The 24,305-nt window shown below is 39.4% G+C and overlaps 1 protein-coding gene across 2 annotated transcripts in view; it reads right to left on the bottom strand.

The window, feature by feature from the left end:
* The window catches only part of tenm3 (teneurin transmembrane protein 3), a 327,457-nt gene that overhangs the window by 283,135 nt on the left and 20,017 nt on the right, over positions 1-24,305 (bottom strand). For both annotated transcript variants that reach the window (XM_070970867.1, XM_070970875.1), the window contains exons 2-5: positions 17,581-17,811; positions 15,315-15,435; positions 14,048-14,118; positions 10,587-10,874 (exon numbers count right to left, since the gene is read on the bottom strand). In XM_070970867.1, the coding sequence (XP_070826968.1) occupies positions 10,587-10,874; positions 14,048-14,118; positions 15,315-15,435; positions 17,581-17,683 (583 nt within the window). In that variant the 5' untranslated portion in view covers positions 17,684-17,811. The remainder of the gene's footprint in view (positions 1-10,586; positions 10,875-14,047; positions 14,119-15,314; positions 15,436-17,580; positions 17,812-24,305) is intronic.

Here is a 24,305-nt window from a genome sequence, read left to right as displayed (position 1 = left end):
TTGATTTCTCTGGTCAGCACTAGATTGCTATTGAATATGACTGGCACCAAGGCTGCGTGAGTGTATGTGTGTATATGAGTGTATATGAGGACCATGCATCCTGTGAACTCAAGTCCATTTGAGTTGGTGGAAAACGTCTCTTTCTGTGTACACGTGACCTCGCCGCTGGCACACATGCATGAGCCCAGAGACACGACCAGCTCGCTCAGGAAGACTGTGAGTGATCAGCTTGAAATGCATCTGCAGTCTTTGTCTGCTGTCATACTATTATTCCTGAATGCTGTTTTGTATTAACCATACAGCACCTGCTGAGCAAAATATAACCGGTAATTTCGGTCTATCACTACTTCTTTATAAAAGACAGAAAAATGTCTTCAAATGCATCCTGTGAACGAGCATGTATAATCTCTCCATACTTACTTATGCACCTCAGTTATTGCAGTGATCTGTCTTCTCCAGCAGTCACAGCAGTTGTCTCCTTCCTCTATCACGTGTGTGTGTGTGTGTGTGTGTGTGTGTGTGTGTGTGTGTGTGTGTGTGTGTGTGTGTGTGTGTGTGTGTGTGTGTGTGTGTGCGTGCGCACGCGCATTTGTAAGTGATGTGCGTGTGCTGTATTGGATAACTGTCTAATATATGAAGGTATTTTGCAACAGCACAAGTAAATATTTTGTGAATATGTGAACGCTGTATTAGGGCTACCTGATGTATAGTTTAATAAGCCTGAGATATAAATATTTTAAAGAATACATATTATGCACATGGAATCCCCCCCCCCCCCCCCCCCCCCACCACACACAGACAGACACACCCACACAGGCACTGAAGAATATCCCTGTGACAGAATAGAGGTAATCTACCAACAGAGCAGTTACACAAGTCAGAGAAGTGATAATATTTTTTTATATACAAAGTTAAAGCCAGTTTGAGTTCCTTGCTTTTGTTTAATTGAAGTGACTAATAATAATCATAATAATCATAATAATAATAATATATAGCCAACATTAAAGAAGTCAGAGTCTGATCAAACAGGGTCAGGTGTCACTTTCAATCATCACATACATCATTTGCAAATCAATAGACCACACCACATTGGCCACAGTTTTATTGTATACACTGTATGTAATAATTCAATAAATGTAAAAAATTAACTTTTATTTATGTTGCTACTGCTGTGAGACTGAGTGAATTTTAATTAAGTAATGATCCATCCATGCTTCATACTGTGTAAGCAATGAGTCAGAAACTAGCCAGCGGTAATTTGGTTATTTGTGGATCAATTAGCATTATATGTTAAGGAACAGAGAAAATAACTATTTGAATGTCATTGCTGTACTTTTTTTTTACATTGCATATCCATATTTACACACACTCCTATAGTTTACTATTCATCTTCTTCCTCAGCAATGCTTCCTGCCTCTCAAATGCAGCTCCAGCAGCTGAACATGAGCCATTCATTTCCACCAGAGGTGCCCTGGCCATTCCACAGCATTCACATCAGTCTGCCGTCTCTGCTCCCATGCCCGTAAGGCAGTATGTTCCCTCTGGAGCAAACATCTCTCCTCGCTTAAGGTTAGAAACTTGGTTTGGTAAAGAGGTGAACCTGATCAGGCTGTGGCATTTATCACGATGTGATGTGCTCTGTCTACCCAGAACGCAGACAAGAACTGGATACTTATTTGGCTGTGACAGGAGAAGGTATGGGAACTATATATTTTATCAGTACCACAAAGGTTTCTTCTGCAAAGCACCACTTAACATCTCTCAGTCTAACATCGGCTTGAACTGGACAATGAACTGTCAGGTATGCTAATAGGTGGTTTGCAAGCTGCCTCATTTACTAGTTGTGGCTCTACAGGTCATTCGGCATCTCTCTGCCTTATGTTACCATATTTTCCCCCATGAGCATGAGCCCTGCTCAAATTCATAAACAATCCATCTCTCTCTGTGAGCAAACTGACAACTACTGCCGCAACGTGCATATCTTCAACAATCACCCCCCTAATTATTTCACCAAAATGTGTGCACCTACCCCTTTGCACCACTTGCAAAGGCGCTGATCCGAGGTCACGGTGCCCATGCAGGTTTTGCCCTCGGCAGAATCTTTGTGGTGCAAAGACTTATTGAAAATCCACCCTTCTACTCCAATAATCATCCCTGCTCTTACATCAGAATTGTCTTGTCATTCTGATTCTGTGTTCGTTGATCATTTGCTGGCTGGGCTTTCCCAAGGGTTTAATGTAGGGGTAGCCTCGTCCTTGGCCTCCTTACACGTGTCAAAAAACCTCCACTCTGCTGTGAAAGAGCCAGCCATAGTGTCACAACTACTCAAAAAGTAGCTCATTAAAGGATATCAAATTGGGCTTTTCAACACTTCGCCATTCCCTGTGTTTCACACTAGTCTTATAGGAGTAGCAACAAGGAAATATTCCAGAGAGAAAAGACTGATATTTGATCTTTTTGCTTACTCCAACTGAGCCTGTTGTCTTTTCATTATTCCAACGCTGACAGTGGTGTAAAGCTCTTTAAGTTAGCTGGTCAGGGCGCATGGCTTTCCATGCCGTTATCACAGATGATTTCAAAATAGTTCCAATACATCCTTCACAGTGGCATCTTTTTTTGTTTAAAATGGGAATCCAAACTGTATTTTCCAGCGAGCCATACACTTGGCTGTAAAAGCAGTCCTTCTGTTTTTAATTAAGTTTCTGAGGCCCTTTGTAGAATTCTAACCTGAGTCTGACTTCCCTCACCTCTTCACCTTCTTGATGACTTTGGGGCTGATTGACGCCCCTGCATGACAAATCTGGCTCCTCACTACCCAAACTCAAACACCTATTCAATCACTTCCCCTCTCTGACTAAAAAACACTATTGGTCCAGTTATTGACTTCCTGGCCATTATGCTGAACTCTGTAGAAATGACAGCTTCTCTTCCAGCTGAGGAACTCTCACACATTCATTAAATCATTCAGTCCTTTACTGGAAAGAAGGAAGAAAATAGCAAATTCTTTCTCTCCTTGACCGTCTAAATTCCAGGATGCATGTTGATCCCTGTGCCGCTCGCTCATTTCCAGACTGCTGGAGATAGTTTTATTGGTGCTTAACTTACATGCAATTATTTCTTTGAATGAAGATTGCTGCCCTGATTTGAATTTGGTTCTCATTGGCTGGATAGATGGAATGGTGTTGTTTTTTTATGATGATCTGGTTCATTCGTCTGACACTCTAAAGTTTTCACAGATGGAGGTTATTCTCAAGGCCAACTGCACGCCAGCAGATGGCCTCTTTCCTTCACCAAGTTTGATTCCTCCTCTGCTCTGTGGGAAATCTATGCCACACAGTAGCATTCACGTGTGTGGGAAGTTCTGGCAATGCAAACGCATTGCAGCTCAGTGCAACAATGAAGCAGCCGTAGGCATCATCAATAGAGGCTGTGCATAAGCCTTGGTGTTATCCTAAATTCAGGTCTAAGCTTCAAGTCCCAAATCAACAAGGTTATGAAAACTTGATTTTTCCACCTTAGAAACAAAGCTAAAGTACGACAATTTATAAATCAAAAAGATGCTGGAAAAATGATTCAGGCCTTCGTTTCATGCCAACTCAATTACTGTAACACATTATTCACTGGCATCCCCAAAACTCTGCAGCTCAGCTATTAACCAGAACCATGTGCAAAGAGCACATTAGTCCAGTTTTAGCTGCTCTGCACTGGCTTCCTGTAACATTTAGAATTGATTTTAAGGTTTTCCTCCTTGTATACAAGGCCCTTAATTGTGCTTTAATTGTCTAGGACCAAGCTGCTAATTCCTTTGTTTACTATTTGCCTTCAAGAACACTGTGATCATCTGCTGCTGGTTTATTGGAGGTTTCCAGCAACAGCTGAAAGACAAATGGGGATGCAGCCTTTGTCAATTTGTCCCAAAGCTCTGGAACACACAAACAAGAGGTATCAGGGAAGCAGCTAGCTGGATATTTTTTAAAAGAAACCCTTTATCCAGCTGTGACTTCCTGAAGCAGGTCTGAAACGGTGAAGCATTGCTGTACTTCTTTTAAAATGTAGCATTTTACTGATGTCATGTATTTTATGTAATCTATTTTTGACTTGGGTGGGTTTCATTTTCCATCTTATGTTATGCATTCATTAATTATTTTAAATTTTCTATCCCTGTTTGATTTCTTGTAGAGCACTTTGAGGTGTAATTCTTCAATGAAATGTGCTATAAAAATAATGTTTATCATTATTATTATTGTTTTTTATCTTTCTGCTGCTCACTGCAGACACCCCTCAATTACAAAATCTCCCTCCCTAGTCTGTTGTGACTAAGCTTATTTCACACATTATCTGAATAATAAACACTTACTGTCTGTCTTTACTGAAATGAAACCCTAGCAAAAGTTCAGTCAGCAAGACTTTGTTAGTGTATTATGCTGCTGTCTTTTAAAATATGGTTCTCTCTCTCTCTCTTAGTTCATTCATGCTGCTGTTGTTGGTGCCCCTCCACCTTTCCATCACCACCCAGTCTTCGCAGATTTATCAACTTCATCATTTCATCTCTCCGCAGAGTCATCAGACACCTCCACCACCAGTGTCTGGAATCCATGGAGGGATTTATCTGGCTGCTACTGAGGGCAGACGCCCCTCGATAACAAAATCTCCATGTCGAGTCTCAGCGCCAAAGACTTCTGACTAGACTAATTTCAATAAACCAAAAACATACAGTTGTCTTTACCCACTTGTGTCTGCATTCTGAACTGTGATATGCACATTGATTTTTCAGGCATAATTTCATTATCAGGCTTTTGAACGCAAGCTCACGCTTTTTTCGCGTTCTCAACAGTTCTACAGCAATTCCGCAAAAGATACAGTCAGTATGTTTTCCTCAGATCATTACGTGTGGACACGTGGTCAGTGTCAGTGCAGCACAGCTAAGTAGCATGTTTTTGTTCTGTTTTGCTCTTAAATTCTTACTACTTAAACACAAGTACAACTGTACGTGGCCATTTTAATGTAAGAAACACTATCAAGATTAGACTATTCATTGCCACACTGTTCGTCCAATCATGGCACTTGTGAAGGCTCACAGAGCACACCAGATGTGACCATTGTTCATCTCTTTTAAGACGTGATGATTTCTAAAGATCCTGCCAACTTGTGTCCAGTAATGGCTTAATAAAAAAGAGAATCACTCTTATCTGTCTCTTACAGTCCATAGGTCACATTTCCCCACTTAGAAACCTTAAAAGGAAGTGGTGAAGTCAAAAGAAGGCAAAGACTGAGATGCTGAATAGGAGGAAATAAGAGGCAGAGAGAGAAAAGATGAGGCTCAAACAACAGGACACAGGTAGCCATAGAGACGCAGAGAGAATTATTACTGACTGACTGACTTATTTTCTAAAAAATTATCCAACAATCTTCAGTCTTACCAAGCTCCTTATCAATGTTGTTTCAGAGTAATTGTGTAATTCAGCAGTGAAATGTGGGTATTATACTTTTAGAGAAAGTGAAACCTCTGTTTTAGTTTGGTATTGCTCTGTATGAAAGGAATCATTTTGTCTCCTTCGTCTTTGGAAATGGATCGCATCGCTGCACCTTTACAGTAAAACTGCCACTGAACTGAACTGAACCAAACTGAAATGACAGTAATCAGAGTATGAACAGATCCATCCATCAGCATCTGTGTAACATCCCTGTCTGTCTCCATCTGTCTGCCTTCCTGTTTATTGCTCCGTCAATGGAGGGCTTTCAGGTGACACATCCCACCCTCTGGCAACCATACCGGAGGTCTGCAGTTAACAGACGTTAGTGGATGCCATTTTGCTTTTGCTTATAGCTGTCAACTTACAATGTTAGCAACTTATCTTGAAGTGTGACCAAGCTGTGCATGTGTCCTACAACTCCTTGGCATACACTACATGGCCAGAAGCATGTGGGCACCTTCTATATATGATTTTGGAACCTGGCTGCAGGGATTTGCTCCTGTTCATCCACAAGGGCAACACTGGATGGAGGGATGGAATATGTGTGCAGGGCCACATATGTTTGGTCATGTAATGTACATGGTCTGCCTTTGGGCCAATTAAATCCCCGAAACTCACATTCAGGCTCTAAATTTTAAAACTACATTGGAATTGTGTGGTGGATGTTTTTAAAGTAGCACAAAAACATCGCCAGGCAGGGTTTGCAAAGCACAATGTGATTTTAAAAGCCACATCACTCTACATAACAACATTAAGCAGAAATATATAGAACAGATAAAACGCAGAGTTAGCTTCTGGGTCAGTTTTCTATTAAATCCATAACTGTACTTTGCTACTGGTTGCAAAGTCAAAACACACAGAGGTTCCTCTGTTGTCTGTGTGTGTGTGTGTGTGTGTGTGTGTGTGTGTGTGTGTGTGTGTGTGTGTGTGTGGCCATGTATTACTCACATTGTGGGGACATAAATCTGCTCACTTGTGGGCACAAAAAGCAGGTCCCCATAATGTATCTCATTAAATTTAGGGTGAAGATGTGGGTCAAGGTTAGGGTCTCCAGGAAATGAATGCAAGTCTATGTAATCCCCTAAAATGAAAACCTAACATGTGTGTATGTGTACGTGTGTATGTCTGTATAACAGCTAAAGTTATATTGTTAAGCAGCTTAGAGATGGTGGCAAAGGGATTAAGTGTTTTGTTGACACGTAGTAAAGTAATCTGGTTAGCAAAGACAAGATCCACCCCTCTTCCTCTCTATCCACACATCTGCTTCCATCTCTCCTATTTACTCTTTCCTTTTTCTGTTCTTTTTTTTCCCTTTTTCTAACACATCGTGTCTTTTTCTCTCTCCCTGATCATCCCTACTACATTGCTCTCTTCACACACCATAAACACACAAACACACACTTGCACAGAGCACACATTTAGAATTAAAGAGCTTGGGTGGGAGAGGTCAGCTAATATATTTTAAGCTGCTTACTATGGCACAAAACTAGACATATGTCATTCCTTCCATGCTCACATTAATAATGTGTTTTTATTTGTTGTTCAGTGCACATATGCTGGACATCGTATCTCAACGCTCATATAACTTGAGTGTAACGCGTCTTTGGCTGAGTTTTGCTCCAATGACTGATGTCTTCTATTGATGAGATTTTTAATGAACTGTTTCTCTGTTTATTCAAAATGAGCAAGAAAAGTAAAAAAGTCTGTCTGTGTGTCTAAGGACTTTTCTTTCAGGAGAAGACACTATCAGTGTGTTTCGGACAGAAAATGCAAATGCATCTTCCTTTTTTTGTCCCTGTAGTTGAGATCAACAGTATCAAGTAAGCAGGCAAGCAGCAGCTGGGCACCCATGGGTCCAGACACCAACAAAGTGTTTACGTCTGCCAGTGTGTGTGTGCATGTTTGTGTGTGTGTCCATTGGGGAGCCAGCCAGACGTCTCTGGTCTAATATTTCCTCTCAGGAGAACAAATAATGCAGTCTTCTCCCTTTCCCTGTTCTGCCTTTCTTTATTCTTTCCCTGCCTCTCTTTTCAATTACTAGATCCACCAAACTGTTCTGTGTTTTCTTCTCTCTCTGATGTTTTCCTCTCCTCTCCCATTCTACTTTCCCTCCCTGTTATTTATCATTTCTATCACTTCCTCTTGTAACAATGCCACTGATAGAATCGGAAGTTGGTTTAAGTTACTGTTCGCACACAAACCCATGCACGCGCCCAAGCACACTCACTTTCTGCTGTGAACTAGGGTCAGTATCAAGGGACAGAGCAACAAAAGGTTTCTCAGAAGAGGGGATGTGTCATCACAGAGCAACAACTCGACTATCAGGACCATTCACTGAGAGAAGAGGATATTATGAGGCGGCCACTAAGTGCCTCACATACTCTGCCTTTAGACACGACTCAATACCACATTAGTCACAGAGAACAAAGGATGAAGGTCGATTCAATGACAGTTCAGTCACTACATTGAGAACAGGGAGATTCATGAACTACAGTCCAGTAACTAAAGCTAAAATTCTTTCAGTCAAAGGTTCCTGGGAAAGCTTTTGTAGTGGAAAAGGACGCTGATCTTTTCTGACTGAATGTGGATGTGACAGATTCAACAGGTAGCCTCCAGCCTCACAGTGCTAAACATTGCCTTCAGTGTTTTAAGGTAGTATTGTTCTTTGTGCAGACCAGTATGAGCTTCAATGCAAGCCCTTAAAATGAAAAGCTGTGGTGAAGCTCTTCTCCAGTATGCCACGCTTTATCCACCAAACAATCCCAATCCCAAACACGACCAAGCCTCCACTGTCACGTGCCACAGACCAGTGTATACTACTCATGATAAAACCGGCCTAAACACACAAGTGACCATGTTTATTTTAAGTACTTCATTTCCACACTTATACACACACTAAAAATGAGAGCTATCATACACACACACACACACACACACACACACACACACACACACACACACACACACAGCTGCCTTTTTAAGAGTTAATTAGCCTTTGAAAACTTGACGACTACTCACTTTTAGAGATGGGGAGTGTATCCTCCAGAGCACTCACATCCACAGCATAATGCCATTTAATAAATACATTATCAAACTTAATATAGGAAATACCCTGACTCAGCACTTTATCCCACTGTTAATTACAACATCACATCTCTTAATGAAAACCCATTTTGTGAGTGTGTGTGTTTGTCCAGCTTAATGAAAATACTGTCTGTGTGCATGTGTGTGTGTGTGTGTGTGTGTGTGTGTGTGTGTGTGTGTGTGTGTGTGTGTGTGTGTGTGTGTTGCACATCTGTGCAAGTGTGTGATATCAAAAACAATTCCTTTATTAAGTATGAAGTTCACACCTGACAGGGAAAACTACCTTGAGGATAATGAAGAAGCGTCACATGTACACAAATGGCAACACACACAAACACAAATAATGCATACACAGGCTCACAAAGAAGTACTTCACAAATACATTTTCACATTTTTGTGCATACATCTATATGATCAAGTAAGTGCACACTGACCTGAAACACACACTGGCACACAAAAAGGCCAAAAACAAATGGCTGCTCAGCTAAATTGGGATCCTTGATTAATTAGCAGCATATTCTTTTGTGTTTTGCTGCACCCCTGCCCCCAACTACTGCACCAGTCTCCTCTCATCATCAAGAAAATATCAATGTGAAAGATCTACAGCTCTGGGAAAGTTAAGCACTTTGTGTTATATTTTATGCATTAATTGTGCTGTTTAAATAAAGTTTAGCATTTTTCTAATTATTTTGTTTTTTATTATCGTTAACATAATTATTGCTATTATTATGGCAACGGGTGAGGAGCGTAAGGTATAAAAGGAGCATCCTCGAAAAGGCTCAGTCATTCACAAGCAGGGATGGAGCGAGGTTCACCACTTTGTGAACACATGATTGGATAGATTGATATTATTTAGGCCAAGTGAACACAAATAAAACTGTTGTCAGTAAACAGTTGATTTGCAAATGACTGCATTCTTTTTTATCTATGTTTTACACGGTGTCTCAACTTTTTAGGAATCTGGGTCGTACATTACAGTACGTTCCAGTTCCCGCAGTCTTTTCTAGTCCTTTCTGTTTGGGGCCACTGGGTCTTCCACTGATCGCCAGCAGACATTAACTCCAACTACAGTCAATGTTTTTAGAAAACACTGAGATGAAAAGTGAAGCCAGGGCGAACAAAACAGTGAGAACACATCACCTTCTTTCCATCTCACACAGCAGTGTCACAGTAAGTGTATAATTCATCTGATAACATTAAGGAGAAGGTGGAAAGTGCTCTTGTCTCCTTATGGAGAGAGTAAAAACAACTTTATTTCAAACTTTTCAAATTCAATCAAGAATTGAATCTCTTGATTAAAAAGTGATTCTAGGCTTACTGAAAAATAAGTTTTAACTACTGTATCAATGTCAAAGCAGGTCATGGGAGAATCTGAGGCATCGGCACGTGTGTGGATCAGAGAGAAAAGTGGATTTGTGCTGAAGACGCAGCTGGACATCAGAGTTGGCTGGACATTCTACAGCACGCACCATCCTACCAAAAATGAGCAGAACTCTAAATCCTGTGTGCATGCCTTTGGAAGACCTCAATCAAGATTGAAAAGATAATCAGAGTGAGAACATGCAGAAGCATACCTCTACATGCCGAAGAAGTTGCCAGTCAAGAGCAGACTAAGACCACTCTTCTAAATGTAATAAATACAAACTAGTGGTAAAGCAAATTAACTGGACAATTAATAAGGCTGATATCTGGTATATACATATCTCTGATGCATATTTGTAATGTCACAAATATTTTAGTAGGCAGACCACTTTAAACTTGGATTTTCAGCTGGCACAGAGAAAATGTATACTTTGAGCAGATAAATGTGAAAACAGCCTCATCGTTTTAAACTCTCATACATCATTCTGCTCAGTGAAGCTCAAACATTCATCTGCGGCTCTGCTCCCTAAAAACTGACATCAGGCAGTGAAAAACGGATACTGGGGGAGCAATGAAACAGTTCCAAATAATTATTAGGTGAAGTTCTGAGCACAGGGAGGAAAAGAAAACCAGAAAGAAAAAGCTTAAATAAGTATTATGTCCTACCGTTGTCGCTGTCTGACTTGTTCTCATGCTCTGTGTCCGTAAGAGTCAGCACTGAGTTGGAGCGGCTGGACAGGCAGGAACTTCTCCCAGATGATTTCCCCAGACCCCCGCGGCCCCACAGCCGCATGGCGCGCTCTGGTGACATCACAGCCTGATTATCAGTGTCAAGGTCCTGGGCTGTACCGACTGAAAAGCCATGGTGGGGCAGGCCCATCTCAGAGCAGAATGCCAGGCCGCGACGGGATGGTGGCTCACAGATTCCCAGCTGGCGAAGACTGAAATGCTGACCTGAAACACAAACACATGGAACTGTTCTGAAATTTGAATATGTTATTATACACACAAGTGACGAAGTAAAAGTACTTGTTTCAGTTTCTTGTTATATACCATCTTCATAATGAAATTTCAAAAAAGCAGTTTAATAGAGATATACTTTTAAGTTTCCCTTAAAGGCCCGAAAACAGGCCTGTGACACCTTCAGTGAGTTTATACTGTTCAAAAGAAAAAAAAAACAAAAAAAAACCTCACCTTCATATTCATGTTCTCTTCTCATCTCACAGCTCATTTAAATACAAAAGAGTTCATTATCTGACTATAAATAACACAATAAAAAATGCTTGTCACAATTTCCCTGAAGCAAAGGTGATCTTAAACCAGTCAACCAAAGACGCTCAACGTTCACGGTTCACAGTGTAATAACACAAACAAATGCAATCCTCACGTTTGTGAATCTGGAACCAGAGAATGTTTTTTTAATTTCTTATTTGTCGTTATTTTTTTATTATCATTTTTCTAGATGAATTTCTTTGAATAATCAATTCATCAAAATAGCTCTCAATAATTTTCTATTGATTGAACATTAATGGACTAACTATGAGTTTGTTATTCAGCCGATATAACAGCCTCACCATCACAGACACACCTGGTCTTGCGTTTGAGAGGATGCCAAATGGGACAGAAGGATCTCAGTTAAGAAAGGAAAACACACACTGACAACAGCTGCAACCCGTACAGAGAGTGTGACTCATGCAGTATAGAACCACTCTGTTTCCAAGAAGACAAGCTTTGGCTCACTGCGACGAGTCCAACCTCATCTCACTAGGTTATGAATGAGACATGCAAATCTGCAGCGAGGCTGCCAGGCAGGGCACTAATTAAAAAGAAAATCATTAAAAAGAAAAAAAAAAAGTTTCTTTGAGACAAACTTAAAGACAAAAGACAATTCCAGCCATAGAAAATAGAAGCAGAAACCCAGAAGACAAAGCAGACTGAGAAGGTGAATCCTTATTGACTGGATCCCTTAAATCTCATTTAGTAATTACAGGAGAAGAGACAGACTAGCAGTGCTTTAAGCCTGGAGACTATGAAGACATAAACTGTGAAGGTGGTGCAACGTGCATTAGGATGTACATCTTTAATACCACTAATGCAAATAAATTCTCTTTTTGCCATTTTACCGTTTGCTCAGATCTGAATTATAAAGCACAGAAACATTACATATTCAAACACAAAATCTTATAATAGACAAAAAAAGTAAATGATAAAGGCTGAAGACACTAACCCAACACACACACACACACACACACACACACACACACACACACACACACACACACACACACACAAAGGTGATTATGGAATATGTTATTATATCATCTGGTCAGAATTTTCATGATTAAAATAGAAACATCCTTCTCACACTTTGGACTCTTATAAGAATTCAGAGGAAGCAGTAACCAACCAGACAGCTCGATGTCATCCTCTCAGCTGTGGAAGTATTCAGATGTTAGTGTCATGATGAGACCAATGACAGATTAATGACATACAATTAATGGATACAATACTAGTTATTAATAGAGAGACCTTAATCTAAATAGACGTTTTGATCCAATTCTACAAAAATAGGCATTGTGGACGTCATTAGTAATAACGTCCACAATGCCTATTTTTGTAATAAGTTATTACTAGTCTTCTGTATGTAAAGGGGAAGTTCTCAAGAGTTAGATTATCAAAGATGGAAGATGAAATTTTACAAATTCTAAAGTGTAAATGCAGCGATGAAAACTAAAACTAAAATGAAAGGAACCATAAAAACAATGACATAGAACATAAATGTTTGACATTAATTTTGATGCAATCAAATATGTTTTAATTGTTTTGTAACTACAGCATACACACAGTTCATAGCGTGCAACGATGCTGTGGTACGCTAAGAATGGAATTGTTTTGAATTGTATTTTGTGGGTAATATAGCAAATTGCCACAAAGGATGATGTTTATAATGCTAGTAATTTTACTTGTATATTGTTAGCAATATATACCCAAAATATGTTAATAACAGACGCTTAATGGCCTTTCTAATTACATCTCATGGAACATTTTTTGTAAAAAAAAAAATACAGTTCGCTCCAAAAAATGAATAGGAAAAAAAGGAGCTGAAACGGGGGTTCTCTTTCTTTATTTCCAAAAACTGCTGTGAAAACAGGCAAACTGGGGAAAGAATTTCATGGACAGATTATAAATTCAGAATACTTTCTTATTAAATTTAATAATGCATCACGAGTAACTCCTTCTGTAAATGGGCTGAAATCACATTCAAATAACACACGATAATCCTTGAACATAAAAATGAAAAAACGACTAATTATCTGCACAATCTCAGCATTTGCCTCTTCATCTTTAATCAGCAAATGAAAGTAGAAAGTATAAAAGCTTTCTGTAATTAATGGCACAACAAGAGATAACAAGTGCTGCCATTCAATTAAAAGTTATATTAATTTTAAATGAGCCTCAATTAGGGCAGCAGTGAAAACGAAGGCGATAAGATGATTGAGTAATTATGAGTTTTTCATTTCTCAAATATTGACGCTGTGTTAATTGGAGGTGGAGAACAATGGATGAACTCATTTTTTCGTTTTTGACCCTTTTCTCAATTTCTTTCATAAGACTTTAATGTGTCACTTTCAGAGGTTCATTATAGCCCTCATCAGCCATACTTTATATTTAATGTACCATTGACATCTCTTTCCGCTCCCCCATCTGACCTGCAACTATCCATATTAAGACCAGTAATGCTCTAAGTGAGTTTTAAAAAACAAATACACACCGAAACACCAAATGACAAAACACCAAAACTTTTGGTTAAAGCAAATTAGAATTTTGCAGATGATTTGTCATGCATTAAATCCATGTGTAAACTCATGAATGTCACACATTAAACAAAGAAAACCCATTTGGAAACTCATCTGGGACGAAACAGTTCACAGCATTCATACCTGAGCGCTATAAACATGATAAAATGACAGTTTTTAAAAAAGCAGAAAAGCAATTACTGTGCCGATTCCAGGATCTGATGTCAAGGCTGCCAACACAAGCCCTATTTAGTCCTGCTGCTTTGTGTGTGTGTGTGTGTGTGTGTGTGTGTGTGTGTGTGTGTGTGTGTGTGTGTGTGTGTGTCTCACCTTGTCTGTTATAATCATCCTGTTCATGGTGAACCATGTCCTTGTGTCCCTTGGTTGTCCCGTACAATAACCTGTCAACCAGATGGAACAGAATGAGTCCAGTGATAGTGCGTGCACCTGTGCACCTTTGTTTTGTGCTTGTGTTGGCTTCATGGGTAGCAAACTAGTTAGTGCAGTCAGAGATCACACAGGACAGGGAGTCTGGTTGTCAAAAAACACAGTAAAAATGGTGGAGGAGGATTTTTTTCAGCAAAGTGCTACTGTTCAATAACTGTACACCTCATAGAGTATTAGATGCTGTATGTAAAAAAAAAACGAGTGAAGAATAAATACTAAGGAAAAGTGGAAAATTCCTGGCTAAAACACTTAATAGCTAATAACAGGAAGAGGAATTAAAAAGGACAACAGGAAATGACAGCAGTCTGCTGTATTGTTCAGTTTCTTCTCTTTCGTGTAACAACCTGGTACATTTATAGTCACTACCACCTGCTTTTATACAATTTGCATACACAATGCAAAGGTGTGCACAACAGAACCCACATGGTCTGGTCAGATAGGTCAGCACACATACATAAGACCACAGCGTGGGAAGCAAAACATTTGCAGTCTGACATTTCAGGGCTACAGTCTCATGGTGTTGGTATAAAAATTAATTGTGCACTTCTTTTGCCCCTCTGCTATTCTGACACATACTGTAAATCATGTGCTCCGCTGATTTTCGCTGGCTAATTGTAGGCTGCTGGTAAAAATATAGTACTCTGCTAAAATTGATTTTCATTCACTGAGAATAAAGCAGACTGATTGTAGCTTAATCAATTAAGTACAACTCCAGTAAAACTCCAGAAAAAGGTCAAACTCTCGTTATTCACCATCGACGGCACCACATATACACTGACTATTCCACACTAAAGATCTCAACACAGAGTACAGTAGATTTTAATTCCTACTGTAGCTCAGGCGGACTAAGCTAAAACTGTCAATCAGTATGATATGACATGAAGAGAGAATTCTTCATCTTTTTCATCTTTTTTTTTTTTTAAGTAAGAGTAATTATTTCGATGCTCCCAGTAGCTACTTGTTCTCCTCCAGCATCATCAGCACAGATGTCACTGGAACAAACCTGCCATAGGTCAAGTCATCTCTGTAAACAGGTCGATGCCATTTGTCGACACATTTTGGTGCTTCTTACATCTATGACACAGGTCTGGTATTATCCAGTGTGTTAGACCAAACCGTACATTATAATGTGTGTGATCTCAGTTCTCACCTGGTCTGGTCTTGGTGCTGGTCGAAGGCTTTGAGCGTTTCGCTGGACGAGTAGGACTTCTGAGTGGGGACCCGGAGTCCCTGGGAGCTAACAGCACAGTCTTCACTGTCCCCTGATGAACCTATCATTGACAGATACACACACCATCATTGACCACATACACACATAAGTCATGAGTCATGCAAACACACCCACAGCCTCAAAAGAAAGATTGTAAAGACACTGTTGCTCATGCTCCAGGCTGTGGGTGGATTGTATTCTCTACACTTTCTGTCTTTTTATTATACCCATAGACACATGCAGATGGTGTTCAGAAACCCTGAGAGGTAAAGGCATGTCATTCATGAGGAGTTTACAGAGCAATATTTTCATTTCATTTCCTGATACAGGTCTGAAACTGTTGTGTTTTGTCTCATGCTTGTGCACGGCTGCGCTTCATTTAAAATGTTGTATTTTACTTGATTTTATGCATTCTATTTTTTACCTATGTTTATTATGTCATGCTGTGATTTGATGCTTTATCCTTATCTTATTCTTTCATCCTCATTCTACTCTATTTCTGCCTGTATTTTATCATTGTATTCTGTGGTTTTATAAGTTGTCTGTTTTCATTTTCATTCTTTTTATTATTATCAAGTGTGTTTTATCCTCCATCCTTATTTTACAGTTATTTTGTGTTTATGTCCATTCTATTTATTTTTTGTAAAGCACTTAGAGCTGCAATTCATCCATGAAAGAATGCTATACAAATAAAGTTTATTATCATTTTTATTATTAGAATTATTATTGTTGTTGTTGTTGTTGTTATAGGTTATTTTGGGGGCGGCTAGTGACTCACAATCTTCAACTATCCTGATTTGAGTCAGACAGCAGATTTCAGTGTGGTGGATAAGTACAGGCAGGTCAGTGTCAGTGGATGCCATGTATCCTTTACCCCCTAAACTTAAAGGTCCTGACAAAATAGGTGTATCCATTGTAAACACAAAGGGTGTCTACTGTAAGACCATTTTAACTCAGTCACTGAGGAAACACTGTTCCTTCATAATGGACAGCATCACAAATCATTCCACCTTTAAAAGCAACGAGCATTCAAAGACTTTTGATCTGTGGACCTGACTTGAACTTAATGAGGACTTTAAAGAGAACCATGTCTCAGTAACTCTCTGGGTTAGTGCAGGAAAAGCTGCAGACGCTGATCACCAGCAGATGTGGAGTCTGGCAGAAACAGATCAGCTCCGTGGCTAACAACTGTGTGACCAGTGCCTCTTAAAAGCACACCGAGCAAAGGCCTGACAAGAAGGCACTGATCACCAGCAGGGACATGTTGATGATTTTCTCCAGGTGTATGAAGCCAGCAAGCTCATCCTGAACACCAAGAACCTTTGGAATTATTCAAGATATCAACTCCAGTCATTATTCACACCCAACACAAATCTTAGTGTCTGTAAGAGCAGGTTCTGATGTATCGACTGCCTTACAGCTGGTGATTACTTGTTGGGAGACAGTTGCATGCAGCTTGATTCTCACCTGCTTCATGTGGTCTGCAACACAAACTATTCTGCCCTGAATGCCAATATTCTATGGCTCCTAAAGTTAGATATTGCTGTATGGAGGATTGCTTTCTCCACAGCTGGACTGAGAGCACAGAGAGAGGACAGCTGGAAAAATCATCCAGGACCTTTCTCATGTATGTTGTAACTTTCCTAACACTTCACCTGATTTTATAATGCGTTTATGACTGATTTTATATAAGGGTTAGGGTTGGTATTACTTTTATTTGAAGGTAAAACTAAAAATGAGTGCACTGAAAATGTTAATAATTCCATGCAAATATGGTGAGTTGAAATAGGAAGGTGATACATTGTGATGGAGGTTTACAGTGGACAGCTGTGGTAATAATTTCAGCTGTTTTCTCTTCTAAATAAGTTTGCCTGCCTTGGGTGTTTGGCAGACAAGTAAAATGTTGATATTACTGATAGCAAAGAAAGCCAAAAATGGTTTGTGGGTGTGTATGGAATATATTGGTCTTAAATCAAAAATGTCCTCTTGTTGTATCGGTAGCAAGCAGTAATGAAAACATTGCATACTATTTACAGGAAGTTTTGAGATTAAAAAAAGAATGAAGAACATATCAGTTCATCCATAGATTGAAGGCCATGCAACGGATATCTGAATGCAAAAAGGACGACTGATCCACTGACAGACTACAAATGAATGAAGAAAGAAATGAACGTGAACTGATGAATGAACGACTGAGCTCTCTCACCAGTGTACGGTCCCTCCTTGTCCCTGCGGCTCTTGGAGAGCGAGCAGTATGGACGTCGCTCTTTCACTTCCATAATGCTTCTGCTTGTGCTGCTGGCAAACATACAGGCATGCTTCTGTTCAGCTGCACGGACAGAAAGACAGACAGGCCGACAGAGAAAGACACACAGAGATATAAGATGAAGACAGAGAGAGAGTCAGACAGAGAGGGAGACGGGTTGTTGGACTCCACCTGTAAACACACAGAGAGACAAAAAGGGGGAAGTCAGTGTCAAAGCCAATGAATGAGAATGCAGAGGCAAATTCATATTTGCAGTCAGGTCAGACAGAAACATTCATGTGCCGTTTTGTCTGGCTCTGTTCATTTAGTCCATTAATGTTCTCCTGTACATTGATTCTTTATTCATGCATTTAATGTAAACTACATTAAATGCATGAGTAGCTACTGAATAGCTAATCCACCCCAAACATTTTCATCAGCGTGATGTGCAACATACTAATGAAAAGGTTTGAACCCTTCACTATAAACCACTTGCAACTGCATGCATAGCTGCTCTGACATGTGTTTCCATTCATCACGGCATGCTAGGCCACTTAACTGTTAATTGCTCACCATGTATCATGTAAATGCAGTCTTATGAATGTAAATGAATCGTCTCCTCACTGCAACACTTGACAAGAGCCTGTTTCATCCCTAATTTTAAATGTCAGGTTGTCACTGTCTCTCGTCTCTGCAGTGCAGTTCCAAAACTTACGTATAGTCTCTAAAGCTCACCTCCCAAAACTGAGTCAGCAACTTACATACATTGTCCTGAGGACAAAGACAGCCAGTAGTGGTCAGACAGCTTTATAAACTGTCAACTTAATCTGAGACACTAAGCCTTCAATCCGATACCTTCCAGACCTGCACGCATTCGTATGTGTGTGTTATCAGTGTGTATGTTTGTGTGGTTGTGATGCTATGCACTCTGCTGTCTGGACTACTTGGTTTGTGTATTGTATTCTTTTCTTTTCATCAGAAATAATTCCATTTTGTTTCGCGAATCTATTTGAACAGTTGGAAAAGAAGGACTAAAGCTGTTCTGGAGTACTAGTTACTCATCATTCATTTTACATACATACCTAATTTAATTCAGTGCCTGTGCTAGTGAACATAGGTCAACCCTGGACATCCCTGGAGTCTCCACTTAGCCTGATCTACATGCCTTTGGACTGAGAGACAATCACCAGGAGCACCAGCAGGAAGCTCGCACAAACGTAACATGCAAAGCAAAAAAGAAATGCTCACCATGGAGACATGATGTTGGCAAGTGCTAATGAGATACATGATATTCATATATTAACTGCTGATCTGCATTGGGCTTGATAATCATGGTGTCCCATGCCGTGAGCAAGGGCTGTGTTGGCGGGGGGCCCCTGAATGATTCAGAGGAACAGGAGGTGCTGCAGATATTTATTCTCTCAAAGCTGTTCTTTTGCATTTTGTTTCGTCTTACAAACTTGGACAGAAAAAGTAGCCCATTACATTAACAGAGGAGTTCAGTTCGTTTTATTTCATGCCTATAATAATACTGTAAATAATGCACATGATGTTACTAACTGGCATTCCATTTACACCTCAGTTGGAGTCTCAAAATGTTTACCGATCTTCTGACAAAAAGTGCTGAAGAAATCTAGTCCAACTTCCATTAAGTCTTTAACACTGAACCGGCATGCAAAGTTACAATGTTGGTTCATATCAAACAGCGATAGCACGTTTTGAGTCTGCACTGGCATTGAACTAAATCACAAATAACTGTTTGAACTCTAACCTGTTTGTCTAAAGGTTTTAAACACATTACATTATTGATTAGAGTGTTGGTAATTTCAAAACATGTATTGCTAGTGTGAACATCAACACACACTGCTAATTTTCAACAGTCCCTGTAATATGTTTATGACATTTAAATGTTCTGTTTTGACTGAGTTGTGACTGAGAATTGCATCAAATTATGAAAGGGAGGAATTCATGTTCAGTCTCTGACAAAGCACTGCAAAGTCAATGAATAAAAAGAGTGCTGCTCTTATCAACTAGGTGAATAAAAAGAACAGGAAGTTGTTCAGTCAACCTTGGAAGATGTAACTTGATTTGAAGGTGGAAAAAATCCCTCCCTTGACCCTGCATGCAAACAGGGCCTAAAAAGCACATTTGCCATTGCCTCACGTCCAAAAGAAAAGCCAGAGAAGCTGACATGTACATTTCAAAGATGAAGATTATGTGCATGCTTGTCTCTGTGTGTTTGAGACTGACTGACTCTGTGTATATTTAACTGAATATGTTCTGAGATAAGTGTGTCTCTGATGGTGTGTTAATTAATATTTCAATGGGTGTCTTTACGAGTAACTGAATATGATTGTGGACAGGCACTGGGAGCTTTAAGGAGGCTTTTTTCGAACAGATTACCACAGTAGCTGTTAATTTTTATGTTCAGTGATCTGCCTGGCTTCAAGGGCTCCCACAAACACACAGATTATGTGCTCAGTGACATCTCCCTCTTTCTTTTCTCCTGTCACAGATCATGAATGATTACTGTGGAGAGAAACATTTCTATAAAAGCAAAGTTTTCCATTCTCCACAGAAATTACCTCTGCATTTCAAATTCTCTAATGAACACACAGAAAATCAATCAAACTTTCTTGGATACAACAAAGGATTAAAAGATGGTGTCATTGTACCTCAACTGAGAAAAATGACTGGTCACCTTGCTCCTGGAGGTGACCCATGCTTTAACAGAGAACATACAGGCTCAGCTCATAAAATTTGGCATGTGTGTACATGCTGTATTAGTAACAATAATAACCTTATAATGTAAGTCTGAAAGAGTCCATTTTGAATGCACATTTTGACCCACTAATTACATTCTTTTGATAAAATCTCTGTATTTCTATTTGACTAAAATTTTGAATGCATTACTTTTACCTGTAATGGAATATTTCTACATACAGTACGAAAAAAATACACATCGACATTTGGCCATAAAAGCTCCTGGCCTTGTATTTTGACTTCAGCACCTGTTGACTGAATGTGAAACATGGATGAATTAAATGTGATTTGAGCACAGTGAGACATTGAAAAACAGGTGCATGGTGACTTCCTGATAGTGCTGAATCTCTCCCGGGCGGTGAGGCATCCGCTGTGTGCCTCTGACTCTTGTTGAAATCAAAATGACTCAGACAAGCGCTGTAAATTATTCAACTTCCCTCTATTGAGGAGCCTCTTGTGGAGTGCTCAAATTGAGTAGCTCCTCAAAGAAGAAGCTATTGTTTTTGGTGGTGTCTTTGTTTTTCTAATGAATGGGCAATGCAATCTGTGCCCAATATGTAGAACCTCTTTTGTCGCTGCCTGGACAAAACAGCTGTCTCTGAAACACACCAGCCGCTGGCTCGCCGTTTCACTCTCACTGTACACTGTGTTAGTAATGCTCTCTGCTGACGGAATATCAGCTGAGTTACTGTGTGTGAATCCTACAGGTTTCTGTCTATTGCTGCCGCTTCTGGTGATGGAATGGTTACTTCTTTGGCTAAGACATGATCATTTTGCCTTGATATCAAGGCAGGAAAGAGTTGTTAACCTCAGCTAACTGAGCTCAGAAATCCCCTCTTAGTCCCAACAGTGTCTTGTTTTAAAGTTTAAAGTTACAACAAATATCTAATATTAACATTTACTGTATTTACTGTAACTGGTGAGGAATCATGTTTCTCTTGATAACATTCATATTGAAAATATACTTGAGTTTGGGTTCAGCAGCATATTATCAAATTGGAACCCAGTATAAATTTACAGATCAACCCTGAATTCTTAAAACCACCCAAATTTCTTTGCTTTTAGCTTTCAACATTTGTTAGAAAAATGCATAACAAAAACAAGTCATTTGTTGTAATCAATTCTTGGCTGAGCACATCTCTTCAGAAGCAAAATGTTGACAATGTTGAGCCATAGGATATGAAACGCTGAGCAAATATTGGACACATTTAACTGACACATTTTGTCCAAATAAGGACAATGGAGCATTGATATGATATGAATGAAAAGTGTGAGATGCCCACACATGTAATGAACATGATGCCCTGACCTTTTATCTGCACTGCAAAAAGTCTCTAATGTTCAGTGTTCCATGTTTTTTTTTTTTTTTTTTTTGCATTGTTTGCCTCTACAGATTCCTCTATTGCTACAATAATAACATCATACACAATGGTGAAAGCACAGCAGCACTGCAGCGTGTGGCATATTTTTTTGACCTGACCACAGTCAACTGTTTTCTTACATTTAGCAATGTCATATAGTGAAGAGGTAAGTAAAACTGCAAGAAAAAAAGACAAAGGAAATGCGTGAGAAGCTGAGAGCAGAGGGATAATGAAGAGAAGGTTGAAAGAGTGGCACGGAGGAGGATAGAGAGGAGACAAAATAAAGGCCAATGATTAAAAGGCTACACACAGTCAAAGACAAACAGAGCAAACACACTGAGAAAGAGTGATTAATAGCAAGCCAATTACAGGAAACCTTAGACAGTGGAGCATTGTGAAGATTATTTTCTTTACAGTAGATGAAATGTACATTATAAACAAATTGAATGCAAACAGATTGAAATGCACGTTTCTCAATGCAAATCAAGGAAACAATCATTTGACAAGAAGCACTTAATTGAAACAAGCGTCTGGTATTTTCACTCTGCTAAGATGAGGGGGGCTGTGACAGAGAGGGGAGAGGACGAGAGGGAAGACAGAAATACAGAAAAGGGACGAGGGGAAAGAAAGATGAGGGGAAGTACCGATCAGTTTGCTGTTGTTTTTTCGTTAATAAGTGAATTAGCAGAGTTTGATCAGGTGCTTCATCAACAATTAAATTGTTAATTAAAAACACTGTGCTTCAGTGAACAATGAAGGAAAGCTAATAGGGATTAAAAAGCCAGTTCAGGATTCTGCTTTATTCGAGTATATCAATTAACCTTTAACTGTCAGTCGAAAACCTCATTGCTTTTGATTATTTACTCATTTTTTAATTTGCATATTATTCATTTTTTCAAAGTAATATTCCATCAGTCTCAAAAAATATAACATCATATGCTCCTGCATAATTATTCCAAAGGCACAAGACTGCTCATAATACTAGATTTTTTTTTTTTTTTTTTTTCTGTCCCTATGACTGAATAGATTGTCTGTACTCAGGGGTTCACATAACTGTTAAACAGGTACATATTCGTGACAAAAATCAGAAATGTTTGTCCAGTTGTGTCAAATCATACCTTTGTGTACCATGCAGCAGCTGAATTGAGTGTGCGTTATAGAATGGACAGTGTCGTGAATGGGATCACTTTGGGTGGATAGGGTAAATAGTTTGCACTGTGAGGCTATGGCAATTCAGCAGATGGCAGTAATGCAACACTTTTGGAAGCCAACGGACATAAAATTCAACAGAAGAAAAATAAATGGGCAATTGTCATCGTTCATCCATAGACATTCCTCATCGACACGTGTTTCTCGTCAACACGTTTGACAAAAAGTAGTCACCGACTGAGAGAAATGACATTAACCGCCTAATCAGACATCCTGTCACTCAGAAATGTTAAAACGAACTCCAGGAGAAGAAAGGAGATGTACATTACTTTTGTGAAGCAGGAACACGGATAATGCAAAGCATTGCACAAAGCAGTGGTCAAGAGAATTAAGAGCAAAGTTGCAGTCAGCTGAATTTTCGGGGCTGCTCTTTGATCAATAAGAGGACATCACAAAAAACTAACTTGCAACTTGACAGAGGCTCCACTTGCTTGGCAGCATCCTCTATGTATGACTTGGTCCAAACAGTAAATATAACAAATCTAGATTTAACTAGGTGTTCAAATTGTCTCTTACACTGCATTTGAGCAGTGTAGCGTGTCAGAGGGGATTCCCACATTTCAACAGAACTAGAAATAAACACCACAGCATGGATGCTTCACACACACCTTCAGTCCGGCAGCACAGAAGATCTGTACAATCACCACAGTTTCAAGGTGACACCAATTCAGTATCTGACCAAGTGTGAAATATGGTTACAACGTCCCCTTCTTGTTGAGTTACAGTGTTGACTCATGGCAAGAAAAGAGTATTTTGCAGAACATTATAATGTCGCAGTGAGGATGACCTTTGACCTTTTGGATATAAAATGTCATCACTTCATCATTTTATCCAATGAGTCACTGGTGAGAAATTTTGTCATAATTGCTGCAGAATTCTTGAGTTATGGCCAAAATGTGTTTTGTGTGGTCACACTGACCTTTGACCACCAAAATCCAATCAGTTCATCATGGGGTCCATGTGGACTCAAGGCGTGAGTTATCGTGTTCTTGAGAATGGGACAGATAATCTGAAAACATAAGACAACGAAGTACAGATCTTGTTTGTCACATACTCGTCTCCATATGACCGTGTGAGGTGAGTTCCAAACACCATGTTCTGCTACTCACGAGAAGTGATGTGCACCTCTGTCCATACGAAATCATTTTGTGTTGATATTAATTATTTTTACAATGTATGAATGTATAAGAAAATAATCTCCTCTCCAGTGCATTATTATAGGAATAAACAACTTAATTTACAGAGGCCAATACTAAATGGAATAAACTACATTTCACACATGTACATGCACACACATGTAAATTGATCAGATCAGACCAGATTCATGTAGGTAAAAATGAATAGTTGTAAACG

This window comes from Chaetodon trifascialis, chromosome 2, assembly GCF_039877785.1.
Source record: "Chaetodon trifascialis isolate fChaTrf1 chromosome 2, fChaTrf1.hap1, whole genome shotgun sequence".
Classification (NCBI taxonomy): Eukaryota; Metazoa; Chordata; class Actinopteri; order Chaetodontiformes; family Chaetodontidae; genus Chaetodon; species Chaetodon trifascialis.
The sequence above is the reverse complement of the archived record's forward strand: the minus strand, read 5'-3'. Positions and strand labels throughout refer to the sequence as shown.